The sequence below is a fragment of the Alternaria metachromatica genome (genome assembly GCF_023757995.1).
Source record: "Alternaria metachromatica strain BMP 0045 chromosome Unknown scaffold_29, whole genome shotgun sequence".
Lineage (NCBI taxonomy): Eukaryota > Fungi > Ascomycota > Dothideomycetes > Pleosporales > Pleosporaceae > Alternaria > Alternaria metachromatica.
Window position 1 is genome coordinate 60,961 of NW_026055520.1, and position 23,724 is coordinate 84,684.

The following is a 23,724-nucleotide window of genomic DNA, read 5'->3' on the forward strand; positions in this document are numbered from 1 at the left end:
GTACTTGCTAGTTCTGGATATCCCAAATATCCCGCCGGAAGAACAACTCCAAAAAAAGTCGTTCACGGAGGATCTTTATAGCGATCGCCATCCGCATACTCCTCTTCCCCGCAACTAACCCCGGAAAAGATCCAAGCCCGCTGCACAACGTCACATGGATCGCCAACATACAACAAAACCATGGCGGCGCCCAGATTGCAATCACGGTCAACTTAGTTCACAGCCAGTTTATCACTACCGATGATGTGGATATCACAGTTGTCATCGCTTCTAGCGATCTGTGGGTTGGTTGACTACTCGAATGCAAAATCACTATGGTCTACTATCCCTGCGAATGGTAGCGACATCATCCGCACCACATATCCTCTTGGAAATGGCCGTCTTGGTGCCATGCCAATTGGCCCACCCGGTGCTGAGACACTCACCCTGAACTTAGATACATTGTGGTCTGGAGGTCCCTTCAATGCATCTGTAAGCTCCGCTGACTCTGTGCTGGCAATTGACCTTCAAGCGACACTAACACATCAAACAGAACTACACGGGCGGTAATCCGACTTCTTCCAAAGCAGCAGCATTACCGGGCGTTCGGGACTGGATCTTCACCAATGGAACGGGAAACGTGACAGAACTGCTGGGCTTAGACGCTTCGTATGGCTCGTACCAAGTGCTAGGAAACTTGAGTGTAGCCATTCCGTCATTAGCAGGTGCCGACGTTACCGACTATAAGCGGACATTGAACCTGAGCAATGGCGTCCACACCACGGCATTCAGCGCGGACGGTAGCCTTTTCGAGTCCGAAACGTTCTGCTCGTTTCCAGATCAAGTTTGCGTCTATTCGATTCACTCTTCGGGTGAGCTACCAGCGTTGGAAGTGAGATTGGACAATGCACTCATTGAGCCGGAGCTGCGTAACATCACATGCGTCGGTGGTAATGCTACGTATCCAGGATATCTCAGAATGAGCGCCCTGACACAGCTTGGCCCACCTGAAGGTATGCGATACGACGCCATGGCACGAGTTACATCTGAATCCGGCATTGAGGTTGTATGTGATGGTGAAGCCAAGTCTTTGATGGTCTCCTCACGCAACGGTACGAACAGTGTCACGATAGTAGTCGGCGCTGAAACGAACTACGACGCAAAGAAGGGGACAGCGGAGTACCATTACTCCTTCCGTGGCGAAGATCCAGGCCCAGTCGTTGAGTCCACGACTCTCGCCGCCGCCGCCAGACCTTTGTCGGATCTACAAGGGCGTCACATGGAGGACTTCACTTCTCTCACTGGCCGCTTCACGCTATCTCTTCCCGATCCTTTCAACTCATCTCAAGTGCCCACATCCGAGCTCGTCGCACGTTACAACGCCAATAGTACAGCCGGCGACCCATACCTCGAGAGCCTGCTCTTCGACTATTCGCGATATCTCTTCATCGCCAGCTCGCGACCGGGCTCTCTTCCCCCGAACCTTCAAGGACGATGGGCCGAAAGCCTCGAACCCGCTTGGTCGGCAGACTACCATTCCAACATCAACATCCAGATGAACCACTGGACCGCCGACCAGATTGGTTTGACGGACCTTCAATCACCACTATGGGATTACATGTCCGACAACTGGGTTCCGCGCGGCAGCGAGACCGCCGAGCTGCTATATGGCGCACCCGGATGGGTGGTTCACAACGAGATGAACATCTTCGGCCACACGGGCATGAAGAGCGGAGCTGAGTGGGCAAATTATCCGCTTTCTGCAGCTTGGATGATGCAGCATGTCTTCGACCATTGGGATTACTCGCGCGACGAAGCCTGGTTGCGTGACCAGGGATACCCGCTGATGAAGGGTGTTGCGGAGTTCTGGCTCAGCCAGCTGCAAGAAGATATGTTCAACAACGACGGCTCGCTGGTCGTAAACCCATGCAATAGCCCTGAGCATGGCCCTACAACATTCGGATGCGCGCACTATCAGCAACTCATCCACCAGGTCTTCGATGCCGTGCTTTCCACTGCCCCCACCGTCAACGAGACTGAAAGCGCATTCATCACCAACATCACCGATTCCCTCCAACGACTCGACAAAGGCTTCGCAATCGGTACCTGGGGCCAGATCAAAGAATGGAAACTACCCGAGGAACCCTACGGCCTAGAATTCATCAACGACACCCACCGCCATCTTTCCGAACTGGTCGGATGGTACCCCGGCTACTCAATCTCCTCCTTCCTCGACGGCTACACCGACACCGCAGTCCAAGACGCCGTTCGTCAGAAACTGTACAGCCGTGGCAACGGTAACGGTGAGGCCCTCAACCAGGCGAATGCAGGCTGGGCGAAAGTCTGGCGGTCCGCTTGCTGGGCTCGCCTCAACGAAACGGATGAAGCGTACTACGAGCTCAGATATGCGATTGAGCAGAACTTTGCTGGGAATGGGTTAAGTATGTATGATGGGGATAGGGTGCCGTTTCAGATTGATGCGAACTTTGGGTTTGGAGGCGCGGTGTTGAGCATGCTTGTTGCGGACATGCCGTTGGCTGCGGGTGATATGAGGGAGAGGACTGTGGTTTTGGGGCCTGCGATTCCGAAGAGTTGGGGTGGCGGGAGTGTGAAGGGATTGCGATTGAGAGGTGGTGGGGTTGTGGACTTTGGGTGGAACGAGGATGGTGTGGTTGGGGAGGTGAAGACGGACGGTCAACTCGAGGGGCTGAGGATTGTGGATAAGAACGGGAAGGTTCTTGTGAAGTAGGATGAAGGGGGTTGAAATAGAAGAACGGTTCATTTGACTCTAATTCTAATGGTCACATCCAGGTAGAGGACGTCTTACTACATTCCCGATCGTGAGCGTACAACCAGTGCTATCACCGATAACCTTTCGAAGCAGGTTTCCAAGTGAATTGGGCATGGCAATGCGTGTGATGAGAACGTATTGACACTCGCACGTAGCGTCGATAGACGTGGCCGGAGGCTCCGAGGGTGTCAGATAGCGTGCCCCCGCTTCCGCGCCCTCTAACCCTTTACCCAGCGCTCAGTCTCGAACACCCTTAACGCGACGCCTATCGCAATACCGCATCTCGAATCTGCGTCAGACAAGCGTGATCACCCTCTCTTCTGCCAAACAATGCGCCTTCATGATTCTCATGGCTGCGCGTGTACCATCGAAACCGATGAGACCGACCCTTTCATATCGTTCCGCAGCGTTTTCGAGCCCTTTTATGAACAAAGCTTCGACGCACTCATGGTCCCACTCAGAAGAGAGGTCTGCTATTTCCTCGGCGGATCCTTCATCGTGTTCCTCGTATTCTGCAAACATATCTTTCGCTTCGCTACCGAAAGGTTCGAGGTCGTCGAATAGTTCGAAATGGTTTTGATGGAGGCAACGCTGGAGAACGATTATGTAGCCTTCTCTTGCTTCGTCTGATTGCCAACCATGTTCCCTTTGGCGATACCTGATAGCAGAGCTCACTCCTCCACTCTCCGATGCATACTTTATACGCTCACCCTTTGGGGTACGCAATTGAATGCTCGATTCCAGCCATAGCCCGCATCTCGCCGGCAATGGCCGGCATCTCAAGTTCAAAGTCGCTTTGTCCAATTGCCCTGAGATCTTTGTTTCAACGCTAAGCCCAACAACAGCTGCTTCGGTGCGTAGATGTTTATGGTCGCCATGGAATTTGAACAACCTGCTGCGGGTGATGCTGTCATTACTACAAGCCCAGCTCCATGTAGGTGCTCTCCAGATCTTGGGGGCGGGTGCAGGACGACTCCCGGGTATGCCGTAATCTTCGCTCCAGCATAGCTCTTCGATGATGTGACAAAGCCAGAGGCCTGCTTTGAACTCGCTATCTGTGACTCGACTCATCCAATTGACGATACCCTGGATAGCTACAAGCTTGTCGGTGCCATAGGTAAGCGCAGCTGCAGAATACTGATCCCGGAATGTAAGCCAGGCGTGATATGTCGCCTCATCTAGACCTGGAGCAAAAGGAGTGGATGTTGAGCAATCGGAGAGAGCGTCTCCGTCTGCACGCATCAGATCATGAACACGGTTCTTAAGTGCGGTGGCGTCATAGCGCCAAAACGATCGCGCCCAAGGTGGGAGCCAGTCAGGATACGTCTCGCACGCTTGACACTCGTTGCATTCCCAGAAAATTTGGGTACCCGTAAAGTGCAAGAGGCGACGCGAAAGCTGTCTCTCTTGACTAACCCAAGCTCTTTGGTTAAGCGGTGCCTGTCCGATGCATACGTCAGTCAAGTGTCTAACGTCACACAAGTAGGCTCCTCTTAAAGGGAACGTTCCCTGGTACTGTTCAAACCACGGACCCTCGTATTTGAAATCGAACTCGACATGCCTCGGGCATATGAGTTTCGGATGTCTTTCGCGGAATAGGCCGCCCCTGCTATCGTGTGCAGCAGTAGCAGCAATCGTGCACGCTGCATTCGCGTAGATATCTCCCATACGACGCGATTCTGCCGCCCAGTCATCTTGATCGTCTTGAAAGATACATCTATGGACATGAGCCTACGTGGTTGAGAGTATCGCGCGATACGTACAATGAATCAATCCATATATACTCAATGCGAAGGCACCGAGTTACATGGATTGCGTCCCGATATGTCTTTGGCAGCGCGATGGGGTCCAGGCCTTCCGCTAGCATCTTATGTGTATCTGCATTGAGTGTAAGCAACTTGACGTCACCCCAACAGTGCGAGAGACAAGTGTAATTTTCATCCCGAAACAACGTTGCATCGCGTAGTACCACCTGGCTACGTTCCTCCGTCCCGATCTGCAATAGTCTTGCGGGATAGGCGGATGCCACTTGTTGCCGGAGGAATTTGCACTTTGCGTGAGTATTGCGACAATCTTGGTACTTCTTCGTAAGAAAGTTGATCGCAGGTTCCGCCTGATTGCTTGGCGAAATTTCATGCGAGATGGAGTAGTCTCTCGCGGCTAAGAGTCTCGTCAGCAACTAAAGACTAATGTTGGAAGGTACTCACCAGGCCACGGAACGAATAGCAGCGACGCGCTCTCGTAGTGGCAGAACGTTTCTTGATCATAGTACTCGAACCGCAGAGTAACCGTGTCTTCATCTTCATGGTAACGCAATTGTCCTCTCACGTTGGTCCATGGTATCCATCCATACTGAGGTGGCGTAAATTCGGCATATTGATGCGCTAGACTGCAGATCGCACACGGTAGAAGTATCGCCTTGGTGAATGACGCAACATCGTGATGATGCTCGAAGTCAATGCAATGTCCCCAGTCCACGATGACAGACAGCTCTCCACGGAGGAATCGAGAGCATGACTCACAGCACAAGTTGTCTGGCATGGTCTGGAAAGTGGTGATGGGAACAGCAAAGAAGCATGGGATTAGCGTCTGAGGTTAGCGCGGCTCGAGATCTGAGCAGAATGCTGATGCCCTGAGAAGATCCCCGCATTACGTCATGAGCTATGGTGATACCGCCCGGAGACACAGTGATTTGTGTCGCGTTCCCCAGACTGGAAGGAGCTATCGGATGACGTTCAATGTAACACGAGGGTTTGGTACCCTCGCCAATGCAGCTGGATTGGCCCCCGAGACGCGCTGCAGCTGTGATACACCGAAATCAGTTGGCAGCATATCTTCCTATCATCTGTTCTATGTCAGCGAAGATCATTGCACTCACGGACGGCGGGGTATTGCATTCATGGATATGGTCATACGCATATTACTGCTGTCTGCACTAGCCCTTGCTAGTCCCTCCGTACCTCCCACCTCCTCTCAACCGTAATAGCATGCTTCGAATCAGCCACCCTCTGCTCCCTGTCATGTTTGTAAACCGACGAAACGCGCACAATCTGACAACTCTTGACCGGCTGCAGTTCAATTTGCGACGAAGCATCATCATCGTCCACCAACTCCGAGAAAGTCGCCGTCGGATCGTCATGTATCTTGTTCCCTTTCTTCAAGAAGAGACTTGTCTTTCTGCTACTGTCGTAGTCGAACCTGGAGCGCGTGGCGTGGTTTGACTTCACGAACAAAGGGCGCATAAGAGGGATACATGCCGGAACGATGGCGACGGCGGGCTCGAGGCCGGAGAGGATCGTCGCAAGCACACCGGTGTATGTCATGTCGAAGAAGTCGAGACCCGGTAGCAGCGTTTGGCGGTATATGATGATGGCCCAGGTACTGCGCGACATGTCAGCATGAGTTCAGTACGACTACATGGGCGCAAGCGTGTACTCACCCTACCCCGATGCTGAGGAGCGCCATCGCAGCCAACTTCTTCCGCCACGCCATACGCAACTTGTACAGGTATGGCATTGGTAGTAAGATCATCACGGCGTCTGTGATAAGGTTGATGACACCCATTGCGAAGTAGAAGGTCGGCTGACCACCGCAAGTCCCGGGTAGTGCGAAGTTCCAGTTCTTCGCCAGTGGTCGGCATAACGCGAAAGCAGCGATGACGTCGGCGACGCTCCAGGCTATCACCGTAGCACCGAGAATACGGGCCCATCGTACCATGGATACCATTGGTATCAGTGCCGTGTACATTAACAGGACCGACAGTTTGCTGAAGCACACGGTCGCATTCCACAGTATTGCAAATGACATGATGCCCTATCGTAGAACACGTGAGAGCTTGCAAATACAAGAGATCAGTGACTAGTCTTACCTTGAAGAAGAATGTTGCCGTGTCAGGGCCAAACCGCTGATAGATTTCCGTGGTATGGAAGCCAAAGCCGCCATATGTAACGAGCAAAATGCAGCAAGCGTGCAGTGCGGTGTTGCATACCTGATGCATACGTTAACGCAGAATTGTTTCGCTTTCCAGGCTCGATGTACCAAGGCAGCAAGAATGCAATAGTCACTGTAATCAATCCGGTTCGCGATCCTTTTGGCTACAAGCCGCAGACCGACAGCGACAATGACCATCAAGATGGAGATGGAAGAAGTCACGAGGATGCCGACTTGTTGCCCGTTCTCGATGGGAATCATGTTGGCCATCGTGATAAATCCGCTTGGTGGAATTGTGGCGTGAAACTGTCCGAGGAGCGCATAGGCTTGAACAGGTACAGCCGGTTCTGACAATGGAGGATTGCCGATCAAAAGCTAACCACCATCCCACATCCATATGATTGGAGAAGCATGTGTACGCAGACCTGATATGGCAAACGCATTGATGGAAGTGCGTCCTAGCCACTAACAGGTATTGAACTCCTCAGAGCGGTTGAGATCACATTGGCCCGACAAGCATCTGTTGGAGACTGATAACTAACAGCAGTGAGCGGTGGCCCAAAGACCAATGAGAATGGGATCGCACTGCATCCTTGCAAATTGCCGTTTGCTGGTGCTTTCGTGGCGGCCTGACTCCGGGTGATGGCGGCAGCTGAAGAGAACCAGTGAACAGTGCGTTTGCACGCCTTGACTACAAGATAGTCATGCCGTGATTAAATTCTAGAGGGCGACGCGAGTCCGACATCTCAAGGTTGCTCCCCGCGACTATCAGACTCCTGCTGTCGTTTAGCCGGCGTAGCGTCTGCCCCGCGACGAAGGCTGTGACGGGGAACAATTCGCGACGCAACCTCTTTCCGTACAAAGGATCGTATACCTTGTGCATATCTACGTGAGGTTACGTTGGACTCGCCCCACACATAGCGTGCCCCCACCTGCTTTCCAGTAGCTGGTTGGATGCCGTGCCGCAACGCCAGGCTAGCGCGGATGCGGGCAAACCGCTTCGCCGATTTCGACTGCAAGCTTCCAGCCGGCGATACATCTTTGTCGAAATCTGTTATATATGTTGGCGGACGTCTAATCAGCCTGGATAGTCTGAAGACTCGTTATCAAAACGAGCGAAGAATGCTCACCGGACCTTGCACGGAGGTGACATAACCGCCAACGTGCAGGCCGTACGGCAATTCGATATCACTAGTCGCGCCAACTCCTGCAGCTGCCGAATCCTCCGGCCAACGGCTCGGAGAAATGATAGGAAAAAGCAATTGCTCCTTTATGAGGGACGCGGAGTAGCTGCTCTCGGTGCAGTGTGGAAAGTGCCGTGCCCCATTGCGGGACAAAGATGGGGACCAGGGACTATCGCGCATGCAAATAGCCAAAATCATATGCACGCATGGCCTTGCCTTGCTTGGTACATATGATGGCTCGTTCCTCTAAGATGCGCCGCAGGCTGTCCACCGGATACCGATCGTTAACAGCATGGGTTCCATTTCGCAGGATGAGCGCAAAGTCGCCATCATCACCGGTGGCACGGTTTGTCACATTGCGTTCCCGCAGCTGATCTGAGCTTGCTGACAATTCCCAACAGAGTGGGATTGGATCCTGGCTAGCATCCCGGTTACAGGCGAGAGGCTACCGTGTCGCAATTTGTGGTCGACGAGAAAACGAAGGCAAAGAAGTCGCTTCATCAATCGATGCGACAGGAGATTCAGTCATCTTTGTCCAATGCGACGTCAGCTCGTACGCCTCGCAAACCAACCTCTTCCGAACCACATGGAACAAATGGGGTCGCCTGGACGTTCTGATCGCGAATGCGGGTTTTCCTGATCGTGGTTCCGTGTTCAATCTCAACCGCCGCGATGCGCCCATCGACGACCTACCTCCTGAGCCAGATACAAGCTGTACAGACGTTGTTGTGAAAGGAAGGATGTACGGTACGACGCTGTCAACACACTACATGCGCCACAACCCAGGAGGCAAAGGCGGCAAGATCATCATCACAGGAAGCATGTTGGGCATATATCCATGCCACAGCTTTCCAGAGTATTGCTCGGCCGAGGCAGCGACAGCGATGTGGACGAAGACAACCGGGCCTGTTCTGCTGGCCAAAGACAACATTTCCATCAACTGTCTGATGCTCGGCCCGATCGAGACTCCAGTCATGCCTGGCTTCAGCAAAGCTTTTCATCCCGAACACATGATGCTGCAATCAACTCTCTTCGACGGTTACGATCTGTTCCTGGATGACGAAAAGAACCAGAAGACTGGGCAGGTTGTTGAGATAGCGCACGACCGATTGACGGAATGGGGACATCCTGGTTACAAAAATGGAGCTTTCTCGAAGCGTAGTGAGGCTGTCTTCGAGCCATGGTTTGCCATGGTGCACGGAGAAAAGAGCGGATTGCCAGGTACAATCCACGACTGGCCAAACCGGGGCAACAAGATCATCGCTGTGACAGGCGCGACAGGAAGCCAGGGTGGCGGAGTAGTAAACATCATGAAGAAAACGCCAGGCTGGTCAGTCAGGGCGATCACCCGAAATCCGGACAGCGATGCAGCAAAGAAACTCGCCACGGAGGGTATTGAGGTGGTAAAAGCCGATTTCGAAGATGAGGCATCGTTGCGAGCCGCTTTCGATGGCGCAAATGCCGTCTTTGCGGTCACAAATTGGTGGGAAGCGCTGTTTCGGGGCAAAAGCCAGCACGAATGTGGCGAGATCGAAGAGCGACATGGCATGAACCTCGCTCGGGCTGCCGCGGCCACGCGTTCCGTCGAACACTACATTTGGTCAACTTGCCCAAGCGCGAAGCGTCGGTTCTGGGGCAAGATGGAAGCGCCGCACATGGATTACAAGGCGAACGTGGACGCGCGCATCAAAGCCGAGTTGCCGCAACTTGCTGCCATCACGACTTACCTGTACTTCGGATATTATCCGCAGAACATGGCTTTCTTCCCACTCTGTAAGCCCTTCGAATACGTGAGTCTGAATAATCCCTCTTCATATGGGCGCATTGAACTGACATCTAATCCAGCCCGGCACCGGCAAATACATCCAAGCAATGCCCACGAAGCCCGACGCCAAAGTCCTTGTAGCCGGCGATATGACAGTCAACCCCGGCATCTGGGTCCGCCAAGTCCTTGCCACTGGCGGCAAGGCTTATGGTAGATACGCGAATGTCGCGCTCGAGAAGATGACATATCAGGAGATGGTCGATGTGTGGTCGAAAGTCACCGGCAAGAGCTGTGTCTTTGCTGAGCTCAGTATGGAGACGGCGGCCAAGCTTTACGGCGATGTGGGCAATGAACTAGCGCTCCAGTTCAAGTATGGCGAGGCTTGCGATCCTTGGGAGGTCACCGAGAAGTTTGTGAGCCCAGAGGAGCTGGGCATAGACGCTGGGGAGGTCGTCGGGTTCAGGAGCACGATCGAAGGCCTCCACGCAGCGGGGTCCTGGGCTTGATATCGAAGCCAGAGTCCCGGGATATCTCAGTAGCGTAATGCAGGCGTCCTGTTTCTAGTATCAAGAATTCGGTATATCAAACGGTGGATGCGACGGAGGCTTTCGGGTGCCAATGGGCTGCTCTAGGCATGCGTCAGCTTGGTCAGATATGGGGCTGGTGATGCGAAATACCTAGTTACGGTAGCCATTCAGTAGTGAACACGGCCCGCTGGTCATAAGATGACGCTTTCGTCGTAGAAGTTGAGAAATCGGGGTGTCGCGTCTGGGGCAGCGGCAGCTATGTAGAGGAGAGGAGGCTGGAGAACCTCGACCGTTCGTGGGACGATAGCCTAAGCGGGTTCATCATGGCTGGAAGTCGTTGCGTACGTCAGTTTGCGAGCTAATGGCACGAGCGACGCATGTGGCCGTGTTAAGGTATGGTGGTATGGTGTCCAGCGTTGGTTGCACTGGCGGCGAGCCATGTCCGGATTCCCGTTCCCGCGACCCGCCAATGCCGCCACGTGCCTACCCGTAAAACACGCGACGCGCAAGCACGTGCGACCACTATATCGCCACAAGTTGGCAACCACGCGCGAACCTGCTTCTAGAAGTCGTCTCGCCTAATGGAATCTCCTCCGGAACTAGGATAACTAACGTATCTATCAGGTGCCATAGTGTTGCGCCTGCCGCACGAGGTTTGATCTCTTCACGGCATGAACATTTTAGAAATGATCACAGCCCGCACAACTTCATCACTAGCAATGTTACGACGAAAGGGTCTCTTCGAGATGACGCGCTTCCAATAGATTGATAATGACAGTAGATATCGGTGTTGGTTGAACCTGGAGAGCCATCCTTCAGGTCGCATCAAAGCGCATCTGCATGTACAATGGGTGGCTCGTGCGGACCCTGCTTACGACATTCCTCAGGTGCCTGCCAGCATACTGGAGCTGCCCAAGTCTTCCTATCCACGACAGTATCCTTCGGGGCGCCTGGCGCGCGTGAGATGTCAGAGGAGCTAGAAGACTCCGCATCCGTCAACTGCACATCCTTCTTTGCCTGTAGCTCGACCTGCGCATCGACATCGTCTTCATTGTCGAACCAGGACGGCGGGTCGAGCAATCGAGGAAGCTTAGCCGGCGCCTTCTTGTTCCCTTTCTCTAATTGTGCTCCTGCGTTGAGGTTGTCGCCATGGTTCGGCGGACTGCGAGCCTTGCTTCTTGAAAAGAGAGGACGCATGAGCGGTATGCAAGCCACAACGATCATGACTGCGCACTCAAGGCCACCAAGGAACATGGCGATGGCCATGTCCGAGTATCGATTGACCTTTCGCCAATTTAGACCCCACAAGCACTTCTGGCGATAGATGGTAATGGCCCAGGTTCTAGGGTTCGTGTTAGCATGTTGCAGGCGATGAAGTCTGTCTGTTATACGTACACTATACCCATCCCTAGCAAGACAATAGCAACGATCTTCTTACGCCATGACGTCCGTAGGCGGATCAGATACGGCATCGGAAGTGCGATGATGATCGTATCGATGATCAGATTCAGTAAGCCCATGATGAAATAGAACAGAGTCTGGTTAGGGCATTTGTCTGCGTTGATCCATGCCATGTTGAACGGTCTGCAAATCGACAATACCGCAATCAGATCTGCCACTGTCCACACGACGATGGTCGCGCCGAAATAGCGACATATTACGCGCATGGATGCGTTGGGTATGATCGAAGTGTACATGAGCAGGACTGAGAGCTTGGACAGGCAGGCAGTGACATGCCAAGTACACACTGCGACTAATGTGCCTTTGGAGAGGATGCGCATATTGAGGATACCAAAACGCTGTAGGAGGGTTGGGAGTTCGAGGCCATAGCCTGCGTGGAAGACGAGGTATAAGTGGTTGCAGTTTGTTGCTAGGTTGAACACCTGTCGGGTCACGTCAGCGCCTCTCTTCTACACAATGTATCTCGAATCGACGTGGTCTATACGATGCGTCCAGATGCAGTATGAAGATGAAGGGTGAGGATGTAGTACTAAAGCTGCTATGATGCAGTAGTCGCTGGCGTCGATTCGTTTACGGATGTATTTGGCCATGAGACGTAAGATGACCGCGATGGTAGACAAAGCGATCGAGCTGACTGATAAAGCGATTGTCCAGACCTGCAGTCCAGTTTCGATTGTGAAAGCCATACTGAGCGAAAAAGCGCCTTGCGAATGACAAAAGTTCAACGGTAGATAGAGAATGCGAAAAGACCGCTTCCTCGAGTCATGACGGGGGCTTCAAATACAGACGTTGCAAGCTCGACAACATTACAATGACGATTGTCTACCTCTACTCCTTTCCAACGGACGCAAGCCACTCGAATCTTCCGAACGGTGAGCACTCGTCCCTTTCAAAGGGAGGACATCCGAAGAGTTCACTCGGTCTCGGCATTGAAATTCTCGAAAGGGATCTCTGTATACTGCAAAGTTCATGCTTAGTGTATCATGCAACAGTGGTCCAATCGAGAACGGATGCATAACGTAGATGCAGTCAGACATGCGAGTGGTCCATGAGAAGCTCCGAGGAGCTCACTCGATCTCGGCGTTGGGGTTTCCCAAAGGGATCTCCGTACACTGTAAAGATCATGTTGGTGTATCATGCAGCGATGGCCAAATCGAAAACGACTGCATCATGTAGATGCAGAGTGGTCCGTAGGAAGATCGAGGTATGTTATGGCGGGCCGCGGGAGTAGTTCGTGATCGGAACGGACCTGGCCACCGGGAAGATCGGATCAGAGGCTACCTAGGTACCCACAGGACATGCAACTTCAAAGAAACGACTAGCTGTCGCATCTGAACTACATAACAAATGCGCAACACTATGTGCGCATAAGGTGTGCGATTAACATCCTGTTAGGCTCTGAGAGCAGCGCATGCTGGATATTCAGGAGGGCAGTGAAGAGGGGCGCGTAGGCGGGACGGCTGCTGGCGACACTGTCATGTGGAGCCCCGCTTTTAGAAGCAACGCTTTACCAGACCAGGACTAGTGCAGCGGTAAACGGTCAACTCTCACACCTCCAACACGTCGCATGCCTCAGCCCAGAACAACAACCAATATCTCCAACTCACCTATCAGCTTATTGTTCCCATCCCATGCATTGAATGCCGCCCCCGAATAGCGGTGTCATTTCACCGTTGATGATCATCTTCCTCATCGGAAAAAAGAGGTCGAACTGCCCCAACCCCAGCCATGCCAGCGCACGATCTGCTCGGGCTGCCATTGGTGTTATTTTATGATCGTAGAAATAGTAAGCGCCCTTATAGTTTGGCCGAGCATGCAATCGACTAAAGCCGGCATAGCTTCACGACGACGATGCGAAATCGCTGTATTCACTGCGATGTGTGTCCAGAGTATGCCGCGACGAATCCGACATGTTACTCTTTCGTAGCATCCGTCTAAAAGACCATTTAGATCTCGTCGAGCTTGAATCTGGCATAACCCTCGACCTGTACATGGATGAAGCTATTGTTGTCCAGGAAGATTTCAGGTTGCAGAAAGTAACTAAGAACCTGCTGCAATGTATACGGGATAAGAATAGATCTATCGCGAGACATGTCAGACATCTGGAGATCGGCGCATTCTATCAGGGCTTCTTCGATGAGGCGCTCGCGCCTGTTCTGGAGGATGTGTTGACGATGACGACTGGCCTGCAGTCTTTCAGGTAGGGCTGAACCCTTGGTGATATACTCGTATACTAACTTGGTACAGCTGGGGCACGATCATACCTATACCAGAGGGTGCCCTTCACCTGTTTCACACGATGCATCCCACGGCTCGCCTGCACGTGACGAATCTCGAACGGGAAGGGAAGCCTCTGGATCGACGTCTACTCTCGTCAACACAGCTACACTCCCTCCGGTTGTGCGTTTACTACGATGAACCAGACCAAAACCTTCACCTAGAGGGTTGTCGCAGCGAGCTCCAAATTCTGAAAGGTTACTTGATGCTCGGCAATAGCATCAAGAAACTTGATCTGAGCTTCGAAGACGCTAAGCTTACGATACATGATAAAGCGCTCGTTGGTCTCAAAGACTGCGCGCATGGCCCTTTGAACTTCCATTGGCAAAAAGGAGATCGATTTCCCACGCTTGAGGAGTGGGTTGTGGGCGAGAGTTACGCAGACTATGCCTACACCGCGCAACACATGGACCTGTGGCATCGATGCATGGATTGGTCCCTGCTCCGCGTACTTGATCTTGGCCGTTTGAACATGTATCCTTCATCTATGCTGCCGATAATATCGTTGACTGGCCATGTCCCGCGGCTTGAGTCTTTGAGTCTCGCCGTCTTCAACTACAACGAACACGATAAGAAAGATGCAAAACGTTCACTGTCAATATTGGAAGAGTTTCTGCGAAATGTTCTGGCACTCATAAGATTGCGCCTAGAATGGGACGGCATCCCGGACTGTCTACCAATAATATTACAACATCAAGGCTCGACGCTGCGTGAATTGGGCTTGGAAGACCGTGGCGATACAGCTCCCTGGAGCCACCAGCTCTTTCTCGACATACTGAGCAAGGCGCCGCAACTGTGCCATCTAGACGTAGAGACGTCGAATCAACACTCTGAGTTCGAACTAGAAGGGAGGTGGTCTGGTAAAGCTATCAATTCATCGCCATCTGAGAAGTTTAAGAACATGGAGCATATGCACATGAGCTTTCAGCTCAACAAAGCAAAAGCAGAAGTCGCTGTTCTGAAACGCTTGGACATGCCATACGTACTAAGGCGAGCTGAAAGATACGAATTGAACGCCACAGGAGTCACTTGGATACGAGAATCACCGTAGACAGGTCATATTCGTGTTATGTCTTCGATTCCAGGTTCGATTGTCCTGTTTCAACAAAGACCTTTCGCGTACCTAGTGAAAGGTCAGACCGCTCTATTTGGTCAATAGGGTGTACCCTTCTCGCTGATAGACAAGCTTATACAATTTACCAATCCGCAAATTCTTCGTCCTCGAAGAAGTCTCGGTGCCTGAATCGGGCGCAGTCGCGATTATACAACACGATATATCATCGTAATGCGGCTGCATTCTGTGAAAACCTTGTGCTCGCTGTAGGTACCCATGAATTCCCTTAGTATATCCCAGATATCAGCAACAATCATGAAACCATGCACCCAAGAAAGGCCACAACGAATCTCCATGTCAAATCACAGGTAGCGGAACGAGACAAGACCTTTGCCATGTAACTCGAAGATCCGCAGATCCAAGGATCTTTCGACTTCCCGTATCATGTCGATGGCGTCTAACAAATTATAGCCTTGAAGAGACAGCTGTTCGATCAGCGGACACCATGTGTCCTTAAGCTGTAGCATATCACGAAGGCAGTCTTCACTCAAGTCGACGTCGAAATGGCAATCCTGCAACTTGAGACATTTCAACGACTCCGGTAGGTGGCAAAGTTTGGTAAGTTTGCCGAATTGCATCGTTATGTGCGACAACATCTCGAAATCGCGGAACGAGGGGTACACGTAGTGGAATGAGTCTTCGCCGTGCTGTTCCATGTCTTCTTGAAACTCCGCACTGCGCGTATCGTAACAGATGTTGTAATGTAATTCCAACGTCTTTAGAGTCGCCTTCTGCTTTTCCAGTAGCGCAATCCCTAGATCTCGTGGACTGACGAGGGGTTCGCTCCCTATGTCGTCTGGCAACATACCCCCATAACGCCTGTCATCTGGAATGACAAATCTGAACGTTTCCAATCGAGGACATGCGTCTAGAGCTTGTCGCATTGTAGCGAGTGGCCCAAGACTCCACCATAACTCAATCGCCGATGGTGTGAGTAAATTTGTGGCAGGATGAACATCATTACCGTCCGATATCTCGATCTCAGTAGAGAATGAACTGAACGATGGGTATCGCAGGAGCGGGATGTAGTCAACTATGTTGATTAGTTGATTGTCGAAATGCTTGTGCCTGCACCATGTTGAGCGAGAGCGACATGCGTACGAATCAGTGAGACCTACAAATGGAACGTCTCCAACTTCGCGAGAAACGCGTCACTCGAAGCTCTCATCGCATGCATCCCTTGCAGCAGTCCGCGAGGAGGCAGATTGTGTGTATCCATACGAAGATGCCGTAAATTGGGCAGACAAAGAAGTGTGCATAACACAAGCGTCTGATACAACATGCTCCGTTCGCTATCGAGATTCTGAGTTTCGAATAAAGCCAATAATTTGTCGAAAGTGGGACGGCGCATAAGGTCAGGTCCTTTGTACGGGGCTGGTCGATGGTAATGTAAAGTGAGCGATCGCGTCTTCTTTCCGAGCTTGGGGCGTTCGACACAGGTCCGCAAGAAGAGCTCAAGAGATCTCATGGTCTCGGGCATCGACTGTCCTAGTACCACGCAAGTGTAGAGCGCGGGTTGCGCAACAGCTGCCAGCGCGCGGGATGTTTTGCATAATTGCCATAGTGCTCTGACATCTGAGCAACGGCCTGTTGCGAGATGTGCGACGATGGAATAGAGCAGTTCGTTGGATAGATCAGTGAGCTTTGCCATGGTTTGATGCGGAGTGACCGCGGAGGTGTCGCAAGCCAGGTGCACGATACCAGGCAGCAACATTAGTAAGCGACGCTAGCTTCGCGGGGCCATCTTTCGGCAAATTGGCATCCCGACCGGTGGCCACAACCTTCACCTTCACCAACAATCAAGCTCACGGTATCAGTCACGCCAAAGAAGCTTCTCAGTGGTATAACAGAAATGAATTCAGAAATGACAAAAGAAATCTAACAAATCACGGGCCCTCCTTCCATTATCCCTCCCAACCAGTCCTAGCTCGCCAATGCAGACAGTCTACATCATGGCGCAAGGAGGGCACCGCTTCTTGCCGCACCTCTTCTTGTTCTCCTTGTGCTGGGTCCGCTTCATCGACTAGATGATGGTTAGCACATACCATGTCAAGCCCATTCAAAGTGTGACTTACAGCGACCTTCATGTCCTCGAGGAGCTTGGCCTCCCAAGCCTCGTCCGTCTCCACAATGACTGTGGTAGCGTCAGTGCTGTCCTCGGTGACAGCGGTGGTAGCGGCGGCAGCGGTGGGGGTTGCCTCGGAAGGCTCATCGGCCACGGTGACCATGGGGACGGGGAACCCGCTGGGTGGCAGGATGACGGAGGTGGACCAGGCAGTGACCTCGGGCCAGGTAGGCTCGTCGGCCACGGTGACCTGGGGGATAGGCATCCCGCTGGGAGGCAGGATGACGGAGGTATATGTAAAACCTGCCGGGGTGGTCTGAGAAGGAACCAGGCGTGTTAGTCCATACTTCTTGAAACAGTTGTAAAATGAATTGCTTACGGGTGTGGTGAGAGCAGGCATTTTGCTTCGATTTTTTGAATTTGAGATACTTTGTTGTAGAAGTCTTGGGATGAAGATGGAATATTGTAAGTAGTTGGCAGGAATGAAGAGGTTTATATAGACATACTTCCACTTTCTGCTGCGGTAGCGCACGGAACTATGTTGGTGGTGTGTGTGGGCACAAATTGCAGAACTCTCTTCGCTACCCTTGAAATGTGGTCTCACCCAACCACTTAGATCTATTGCACCCACAATGCGTACCAAAGCTCTTAAAATTGGAAGCATGTAGAAAAGGATACCCCGTAGCCGTCCAATATCGTATCTGATATCTCATGCCAGGCTGGCGGCGACAATGGTCTCCCTTACCTCCCAGAGTACCCGCATCTCCACAGCTGAGGAATACAACCCGCGCGACCAGCGCAATCATGCCGCCCAAGGCCACTCGTGGAGCATACCATAGGTGTGAGAAGAGGACGGAAGATTTGGGATACGAGCGTTTGCCAACTACCCAATGATGTTCGTGATATGTGAAGCCAGATTGGTAGCGACCGTAGTTCCCAACACCTCGCAAAAAGCCCGCACCTCGACACCTCGAAACCCATAACCAGTCTGACTATCGCGGATACACGCCGAAGACTTCCCCATCTAGCATACCATAGTTGCACGCGTCCCTTACAAAGCACTCACCACACCCATCTGCAACACCCTCACTGCGACTGGCTCCCATAGCCACTGCACTAGCCTGCCCCATACAGTACCATCCTACCATAGCACCTTCCCTCCCCACTCACTCATCCCCACACTCCCCAACATCCCCAAACCGCGCACCTTCGTCGCTTCCAAATTGGGCAAAGTAGCTTAGCGCCTCCCATAAACCTTCCCGTGTATATCATCTTACTTTCCACTTCCCTCCTCCATCCTTCCTTCACGTCACTTCACACAACGCAAGCTCACACAAGTACTGCAAGCTACCTTCCCCAAACCAACTCACCAAGACTACAACGCACCTACCCTACCCAACCCAAGCAACGACCCAAACCCAACCACACCCACCAAACCACAAAAATGCACACCCCAACCATCCTCCTCATCGCGGCCGCCGCCAGCGCCGCCGTCGCCGCGCCCGTCACCACCATCAAGCCTACCGACTCAACCAACCCTACCAGCAAGATCAACCAGAACGCCCCCGTCGCCGCCGCACTTGCCTCCGCCGGCATGGTCGACACCGAAGGCCACTGCATGCACCCTCTGCACGACGGCCTCGCGTACCCACCGCGTGCCGCCCTCTATGCTGCTGACACCGCCGCCGTTGACGCCGTCGCTCTTGACGCCGCCGCTGTTGACGCCGCCGCCGCCTCTGTCGTCGCTGGCCACGTAGACGAGGAAGAGACACAAGAGCAGTACAACAAGAAGCTCGTCAAGATGGACAAGGCTCGTGAGCACGGTGTTGTTTGCACTGTTTTGTAGAGTTCACCTTTACAGTAAGTACTCCATATGCAAGATTCTGGGATAATCCAAGCTAACACGCTGGCAGTCTGGCGCATCTACATGACGAATGGCAAGTTACAAGAAGAAAGGTGATTTACACGAGAGACTGGGAGAATGGTTCGGAATACATGGCAAAACATGGCGTTAGGCGCACCGTAGTGACGTTAATCGCGATCACGGATACGAACACGAACACTATTGGTCTCTTATAGGCTTTTCATCATGTCAATCTGATGCAACATTACAAACAGTCTACAGTATCATGCCGTTGTGAAACTTTATGTCTCTACTAACGCCCCTGCTTATACGTGATCTCACACCGATGCGCCTTCGGTGCGATGAGGAAGAAGTTCTAATCACCAGGTATTAGCTTACATATCACACACACACACCCACAAACGCATGCATGAACTTACCTCAAACTCCATGCTCTCAGGCGTCGTGCTGGGCGCCAAACGAATACCACGGCACTCGCGGAAGAAGAACGCAGTCGCATATCTTAGTTCCATGCGCGCGAGATGGATACCGATACACGAGCGCGCGCCAGCGCCGAAGGGATGGAAAGCGAGTTTCGCCTCGGGCGATTGCGCTTCAGGCACCATTTCCTTGTCGGCGATCCAGCGCTGTGGGTTGAAACTAGTCGGGGTAAGCTTGAATTGCGACAGAAGTGCAAAGGCACGACTTACGTCAGAGGGTCGCTCCAGATCTTGGGGTCGCGATGCAAAGTATACGCTTGCGTGTCGACCGTGACGCCTTGTGGGATGTAGTGACCCGCGAACTTTGTACCACCTTGCGGTACCACTCTCGGCAGACTACTTGGCGCCGCACCGTAGAGTCTTAGCGTCTCTTCGATAACTGCGTTGAGCAGCGGAAGTTTGATGAGATCGTTTTCGGTAAAGTCATGCGCCAGCGCCGCGGTCTCCGCCTCGAGCGCCGCTTGCAGCTCCGGTCGTTGGAGCACCGCCCATGTGAGGTACGTCAGGGTCACTCCCGTGGTATCGGTACCTGCAATGATGACGTTCATGGCTTCGATTCTGACGTCCATGTCGTCAATGTGGCCTTCTCCTTCCTTCTCGCAGTCCTCGATGACCTTTGCGAAGATGTTGTTTTCGCCGGTGCGTGAGCGTGCGGTTTCGACGGCTTTGCCTGCGCCGGCGAGGATGAACTCGTTTGCGTTGAACATTTCTTGGATTGCTGGGACTGGGACGAAGCGCAGGAGGCGGAGGAATGGCATCTCGACCATGATGCCCGCTCCCATTGTCAGCTTCTTCAGCACGCGCATGAATTGGTTTTGCTGCGACAGGTCAGCTCTGGTGTGATATACGTAGTCGCATCTTCATACCTCTCCTGATTCCAGCATGTTGAATGAGTCGCCAAATGCGAGGTGAGCGCTAACGTCCGAGGCAAGAAGCATCCACCAGTTGTACACGTCGGCTGTCGCTTGCGTAGCATCCGCCTTGATCTTTGTAACAGCCATGAGCGCCTTGTCCCTGACGACAGACTCCCAATGCTCAACAAGGTATGTCCTGCTGAAAGATCTAGACAACAGCTTCCTCCGCGGCCCATGCTCACGTGGGTCAAGCATGGTGAACACACCGGCCTTGGGGAAGTTCGCAAGGCGGAGGTACCATTCGCTCTTCATGTACTTGGTGCCAATCTTGTGAATCTCTTTGAAGGCATCCAAGTCTGCAACGGCAACCTCATTAGGCGATAGTCGTACAATGGGTCCATATTGCTCGTGGAGGGAGTCGATGTAGAAGATGCGCTGCCCTGTTACGACTGCGCGCTTCAAGCGATAATGTGTGAATCGAGTATACCAAGGGCCTGGCAAATGCTTCGTCCGACAGGTAAGACCAACGTAGAGAAACTGTGCTCGTTAGTGCTGGGTTGCGGAAGTGATGTCTTCGCTGCACTACCTTTGCTACTAGCAGACCGATTGCCAGCAAGAATGCGTAGGCGAAGGAAGCCATGTTGCGATGTAGTCGCTCGGACCAGAGACAATAAAGCTGATGTAGTTGCAGTACGAGCAGTTGAAGCTTAGGAGTGCTATCAGTCGACCGAGGGCTCAGTGCAGATATGCTGTCGGCACGGTACTTAAACCAATGCTACGGATCTATACAAGTGAAAATGACCTGCTTGCACACGAAAGACGTGCTCTTATCCATCTTCATTTCTTCTTTCGCTAGACCAAACAGGATCAGCAGGCATCGTGTACCATTGCTTTTGCGTACACCGGTCTACGGTCAACTGGGGACCCGACAAAGATAGCTAACGGTCCCTGTAGTTCTCCGACCATCGTCGCGCAACTCTGTTGTGGCATTGCATGGGGGCACGCGAGCGGCTGTCAGAGCGAAGCAGGCGAATGACAGACGCAGGGCGCTCCTCCGCATCAAGATCTCCAGATGAAACCTTGCCGAATCGAGTATAACGTAGATTGACCGCGCCGAAACCCGCATGGTGCTCGCAGGTAGATGGAGGGTATACCCAGGGCGCTCGTGTGAGGCGTGGGACGTTCTGGCAATGGCCCCGACAGACGATCGCAATGCCTCGACGCGAACTTCCGTTGCTATCTCTATCCGTTCAAGGTCGGGTTCGGTTGTTGTTGATGTGCTCAATGTGGGCAAAAGTCGCACCCCGCGGAAGCCGAAGCCAGCAAAGGTAGTCCCAATCCGATAGTTCATAGGATTCGCACCAGGTGTCTGATTTGGGTTGTTCAACTTGTAATTTAATAGGTGTTCTTAGTGTAGTAGCAAAGGCAGCTATACTATAAGTGCGAATCCTATAATGCTATAGTTGCCTATTTCTAGAGTATAAAATTCTGCGTAAGTAGCACTTAAATTCCTTTATAACACTCTAAATATTATCTTTATTATAAAAAAATATATAGCTAATTTATATACTTACTAACGCTAGCAACTTTACGCATAAAAAATATAAATTAGCTACCTTATTTTAGAATTTAGTCTAGTAGCAAAATAAAACACCTAAGTATATTACTACTTATTATAACGCTAGTAAGCTTAATTAAAGAGAATACTAATAGAAAATAGAAGCTCTAATTTATAAGTAAGCTAGAGCTAAGTCTCTCTTTATATATTCTATAGCAACTACGCTAGTAAAAGTTTATATTTTTGCAAAGTAGAAATATAAAGCTCTTACTTACCTCTACAACTTTATAATTAGCGCTTTTAATACTAGCGTAATAATTCTCTTAATTTACCTTTAACTAAAAGCACTAAGCAACTCTAGCTAGAGAAAGTATAATAATACTATAAAGAAGATCTTGCTAGAATTATAACTAGAGCTGTAGAGGCAGAGAATACTTTTTTATAATAGAGAATAATTAGTTTATAATAGTAGTAGAGATACTCTAGAACTAGACAAACAATTAGTGCAATCCTGATGCCTAACACTGTACTGTGATGCCAGACACCGGGGGCTAGGATTCGCAGAGTGCGTCTGGCCTGCTACCCAATCTCCGCAATGCGGGGATAGTGTAGATAATCAAATGTGGAGGCTAGATAGAGGTTAGCAGAAGCGCTAGAGGCACATCACCGCCATGATCGCCGTTGGCTTACCGCAAGCTTCGAGTCAACGTCGCACCCCACCTCATACCGAACTCTACACAAAGCCATACCCTTGTACCCCGCCAGCTCGTATACAGGATAGCGTTGCTGAAGCAAGTATCTCCGGGCGCTGCATAGTCGGAACAAGAGGCGCGTGCCGATGAGATCCACGCGAACGCAGCCGGGAATCAAGGGAACCGTGGCCGGGTTGGGTGTTGCGGTGCGGCTTGCTTCTGTGGCTTCGTTGGGATGATCGGGTACTGAAGACGCGGAAGGTGGTCGGAACTTCGAAGGCGCGAACGCAAAGCTGTTGACTCAATCGCGACGAGAGCCCTGGACAACAGCATGATGTTCGCATCTTGCCAATACAAAGCATCGCAAAGACGTTCATGATACCTCTTACTGAATGCTCCCCAGAAGCGGGCTACTTCGTGCTGGGAAGATGCCTCGTATCCGGCTGAGCTTCTGCACACTCCACTAGGCGTACCGGCTTCCCAGCAGACAGGCAAACACCAGGTACGATAGCGTCGCTGAAAGGTCTAGCCGCGAACAAAGTCAGCCCAGGCCGTCATTGTGACAGGTCGTTGATTACATATGGCGGCGCATGCTGGCTGTCGCGATGCGTTGTGTTGACCCCGCGCAGTCGGCCAGCCATGCGCGCAAATCCCGATTGTTGTGGCTGAACGCATGAGTCCTGCGACCGAGGACTTCCGGACCGCAATTGTTGCTGCAAATGGGGTATCCGGTATTGACTGCGGATGTGACAAGCGACGGGCCGATGGAAATGCTGAATGTGAGATGGACGAAGGTGGTTGAATTCGGGGAGCACATGTATCACCACGGAAGGAGGTCGTGACGTCAACCGTTATTTGTCGCCGGAGCGGGTGTTGCCCGTCGCCATGCAGCTGGGTATAGCTTGGATGATGCTAAGCATTACTTGGGGTATATCGTACCACCGTTGACATATCGTCTTGCTGCAGGTGTATGTCACGTACTATGGTGCGCGACTGCCCAGGTGGCTCCTGCAGGTGCTTGCTACGGTAGCCGTGAAGGCTGTCTCTACAGTGCTGCACGCGGCGGAACCGTCAATAGCTATTCCGCACCCAGTCAATGGAAATGCCACAAATCGCCATGACACATGTTGACGATCCCTGTTCATCGCCTCAAACCCGCATCTGCGGATGGCACTCCAAGTGGT

At 52.1% G+C, this 23,724-nt stretch overlaps 9 protein-coding genes across 9 annotated transcripts; 4 read left to right on the forward strand and 5 right to left on the reverse strand.

Annotated features, from left to right (window-relative positions):
- Window positions 1-390: 390 nt before the first annotated feature.
- Window positions 391-2,728, forward strand: J4E83_008986 (uncharacterized protein; the record flags this gene model as incomplete). The annotated part of the gene is made up of 2 exons (XM_049335879.1): window positions 391-471; window positions 533-2,728. The coding sequence occupies 2 exons, from the start codon at window positions 391-393 to the stop codon at window positions 2,726-2,728; spliced, it is 2,277 nt and encodes a 758-aa protein (XP_049184913.1).
- Window positions 2,729-5,715: 2,987 nt separating this feature from the next.
- J4E83_008987 (uncharacterized protein) lies at window positions 5,716-6,487 on the reverse strand (the record flags this gene model as incomplete). Its single annotated transcript, XM_049335880.1, has 2 exons — window positions 5,716-6,151; window positions 6,210-6,487. The coding sequence occupies 2 exons, from the start codon at window positions 6,485-6,487 to the stop codon at window positions 5,716-5,718; spliced, it is 714 nt and encodes a 237-aa protein (XP_049184914.1).
- Window positions 6,488-8,176: 1,689 nt separating this feature from the next.
- On the forward strand, window positions 8,177-10,155 carry J4E83_008988 (uncharacterized protein; the record flags this gene model as incomplete). Its single annotated transcript, XM_049335881.1, has 3 exons — window positions 8,177-8,230; window positions 8,286-9,674; window positions 9,730-10,155. 3 exons carry the CDS (start codon window positions 8,177-8,179, stop codon window positions 10,153-10,155), a joined length of 1,869 nt encoding a protein of 622 aa, XP_049184915.1.
- An 846-nt stretch (window positions 10,156-11,001) lies between these two features.
- J4E83_008989 (uncharacterized protein) lies at window positions 11,002-11,750 on the reverse strand (the record flags this gene model as incomplete). The annotated part of the gene is made up of 2 exons (XM_049335882.1): window positions 11,002-11,518; window positions 11,572-11,750. The coding sequence occupies 2 exons, from the start codon at window positions 11,748-11,750 to the stop codon at window positions 11,002-11,004; spliced, it is 696 nt and encodes a 231-aa protein (XP_049184916.1).
- A 1,763-nt stretch (window positions 11,751-13,513) lies between these two features.
- On the forward strand, window positions 13,514-14,965 carry J4E83_008990 (uncharacterized protein; the record flags this gene model as incomplete). The annotated part of the gene is made up of 3 exons (XM_049335883.1): window positions 13,514-13,526; window positions 13,588-13,837; window positions 13,885-14,965. 3 exons carry the CDS (start codon window positions 13,514-13,516, stop codon window positions 14,963-14,965), a joined length of 1,344 nt encoding a protein of 447 aa, XP_049184917.1.
- Window positions 14,966-15,330: 365 nt separating this feature from the next.
- Window positions 15,331-16,679, reverse strand: J4E83_008991 (uncharacterized protein; the record flags this gene model as incomplete). The annotated part of the gene is made up of 2 exons (XM_049335884.1): window positions 15,331-16,061; window positions 16,373-16,679. The coding sequence occupies 2 exons, from the start codon at window positions 16,677-16,679 to the stop codon at window positions 15,331-15,333; spliced, it is 1,038 nt and encodes a 345-aa protein (XP_049184918.1).
- Window positions 16,680-16,973: 294 nt separating this feature from the next.
- Window positions 16,974-17,358, reverse strand: J4E83_008992 (uncharacterized protein; the record flags this gene model as incomplete). The annotated part of the gene is made up of 2 exons (XM_049335885.1): window positions 16,974-17,051; window positions 17,104-17,358. The coding sequence occupies 2 exons, from the start codon at window positions 17,356-17,358 to the stop codon at window positions 16,974-16,976; spliced, it is 333 nt and encodes a 110-aa protein (XP_049184919.1).
- Window positions 17,359-18,537: 1,179 nt separating this feature from the next.
- J4E83_008993 (uncharacterized protein) lies at window positions 18,538-18,939 on the forward strand (the record flags this gene model as incomplete). Its single annotated transcript, XM_049335886.1, has 1 exon — window positions 18,538-18,939. One exon carries the CDS (start codon window positions 18,538-18,540, stop codon window positions 18,937-18,939), a length of 402 nt encoding a protein of 133 aa, XP_049184920.1.
- Window positions 18,940-19,249: 310 nt separating this feature from the next.
- Window positions 19,250-20,930, reverse strand: J4E83_008994 (uncharacterized protein; the record flags this gene model as incomplete). Its single annotated transcript, XM_049335887.1, has 5 exons — window positions 19,250-19,312; window positions 19,377-19,596; window positions 19,647-20,254; window positions 20,303-20,827; window positions 20,877-20,930. The coding sequence occupies 5 exons, from the start codon at window positions 20,928-20,930 to the stop codon at window positions 19,250-19,252; spliced, it is 1,470 nt and encodes a 489-aa protein (XP_049184921.1).
- Window positions 20,931-23,724: the final 2,794 nt, after the last annotated feature.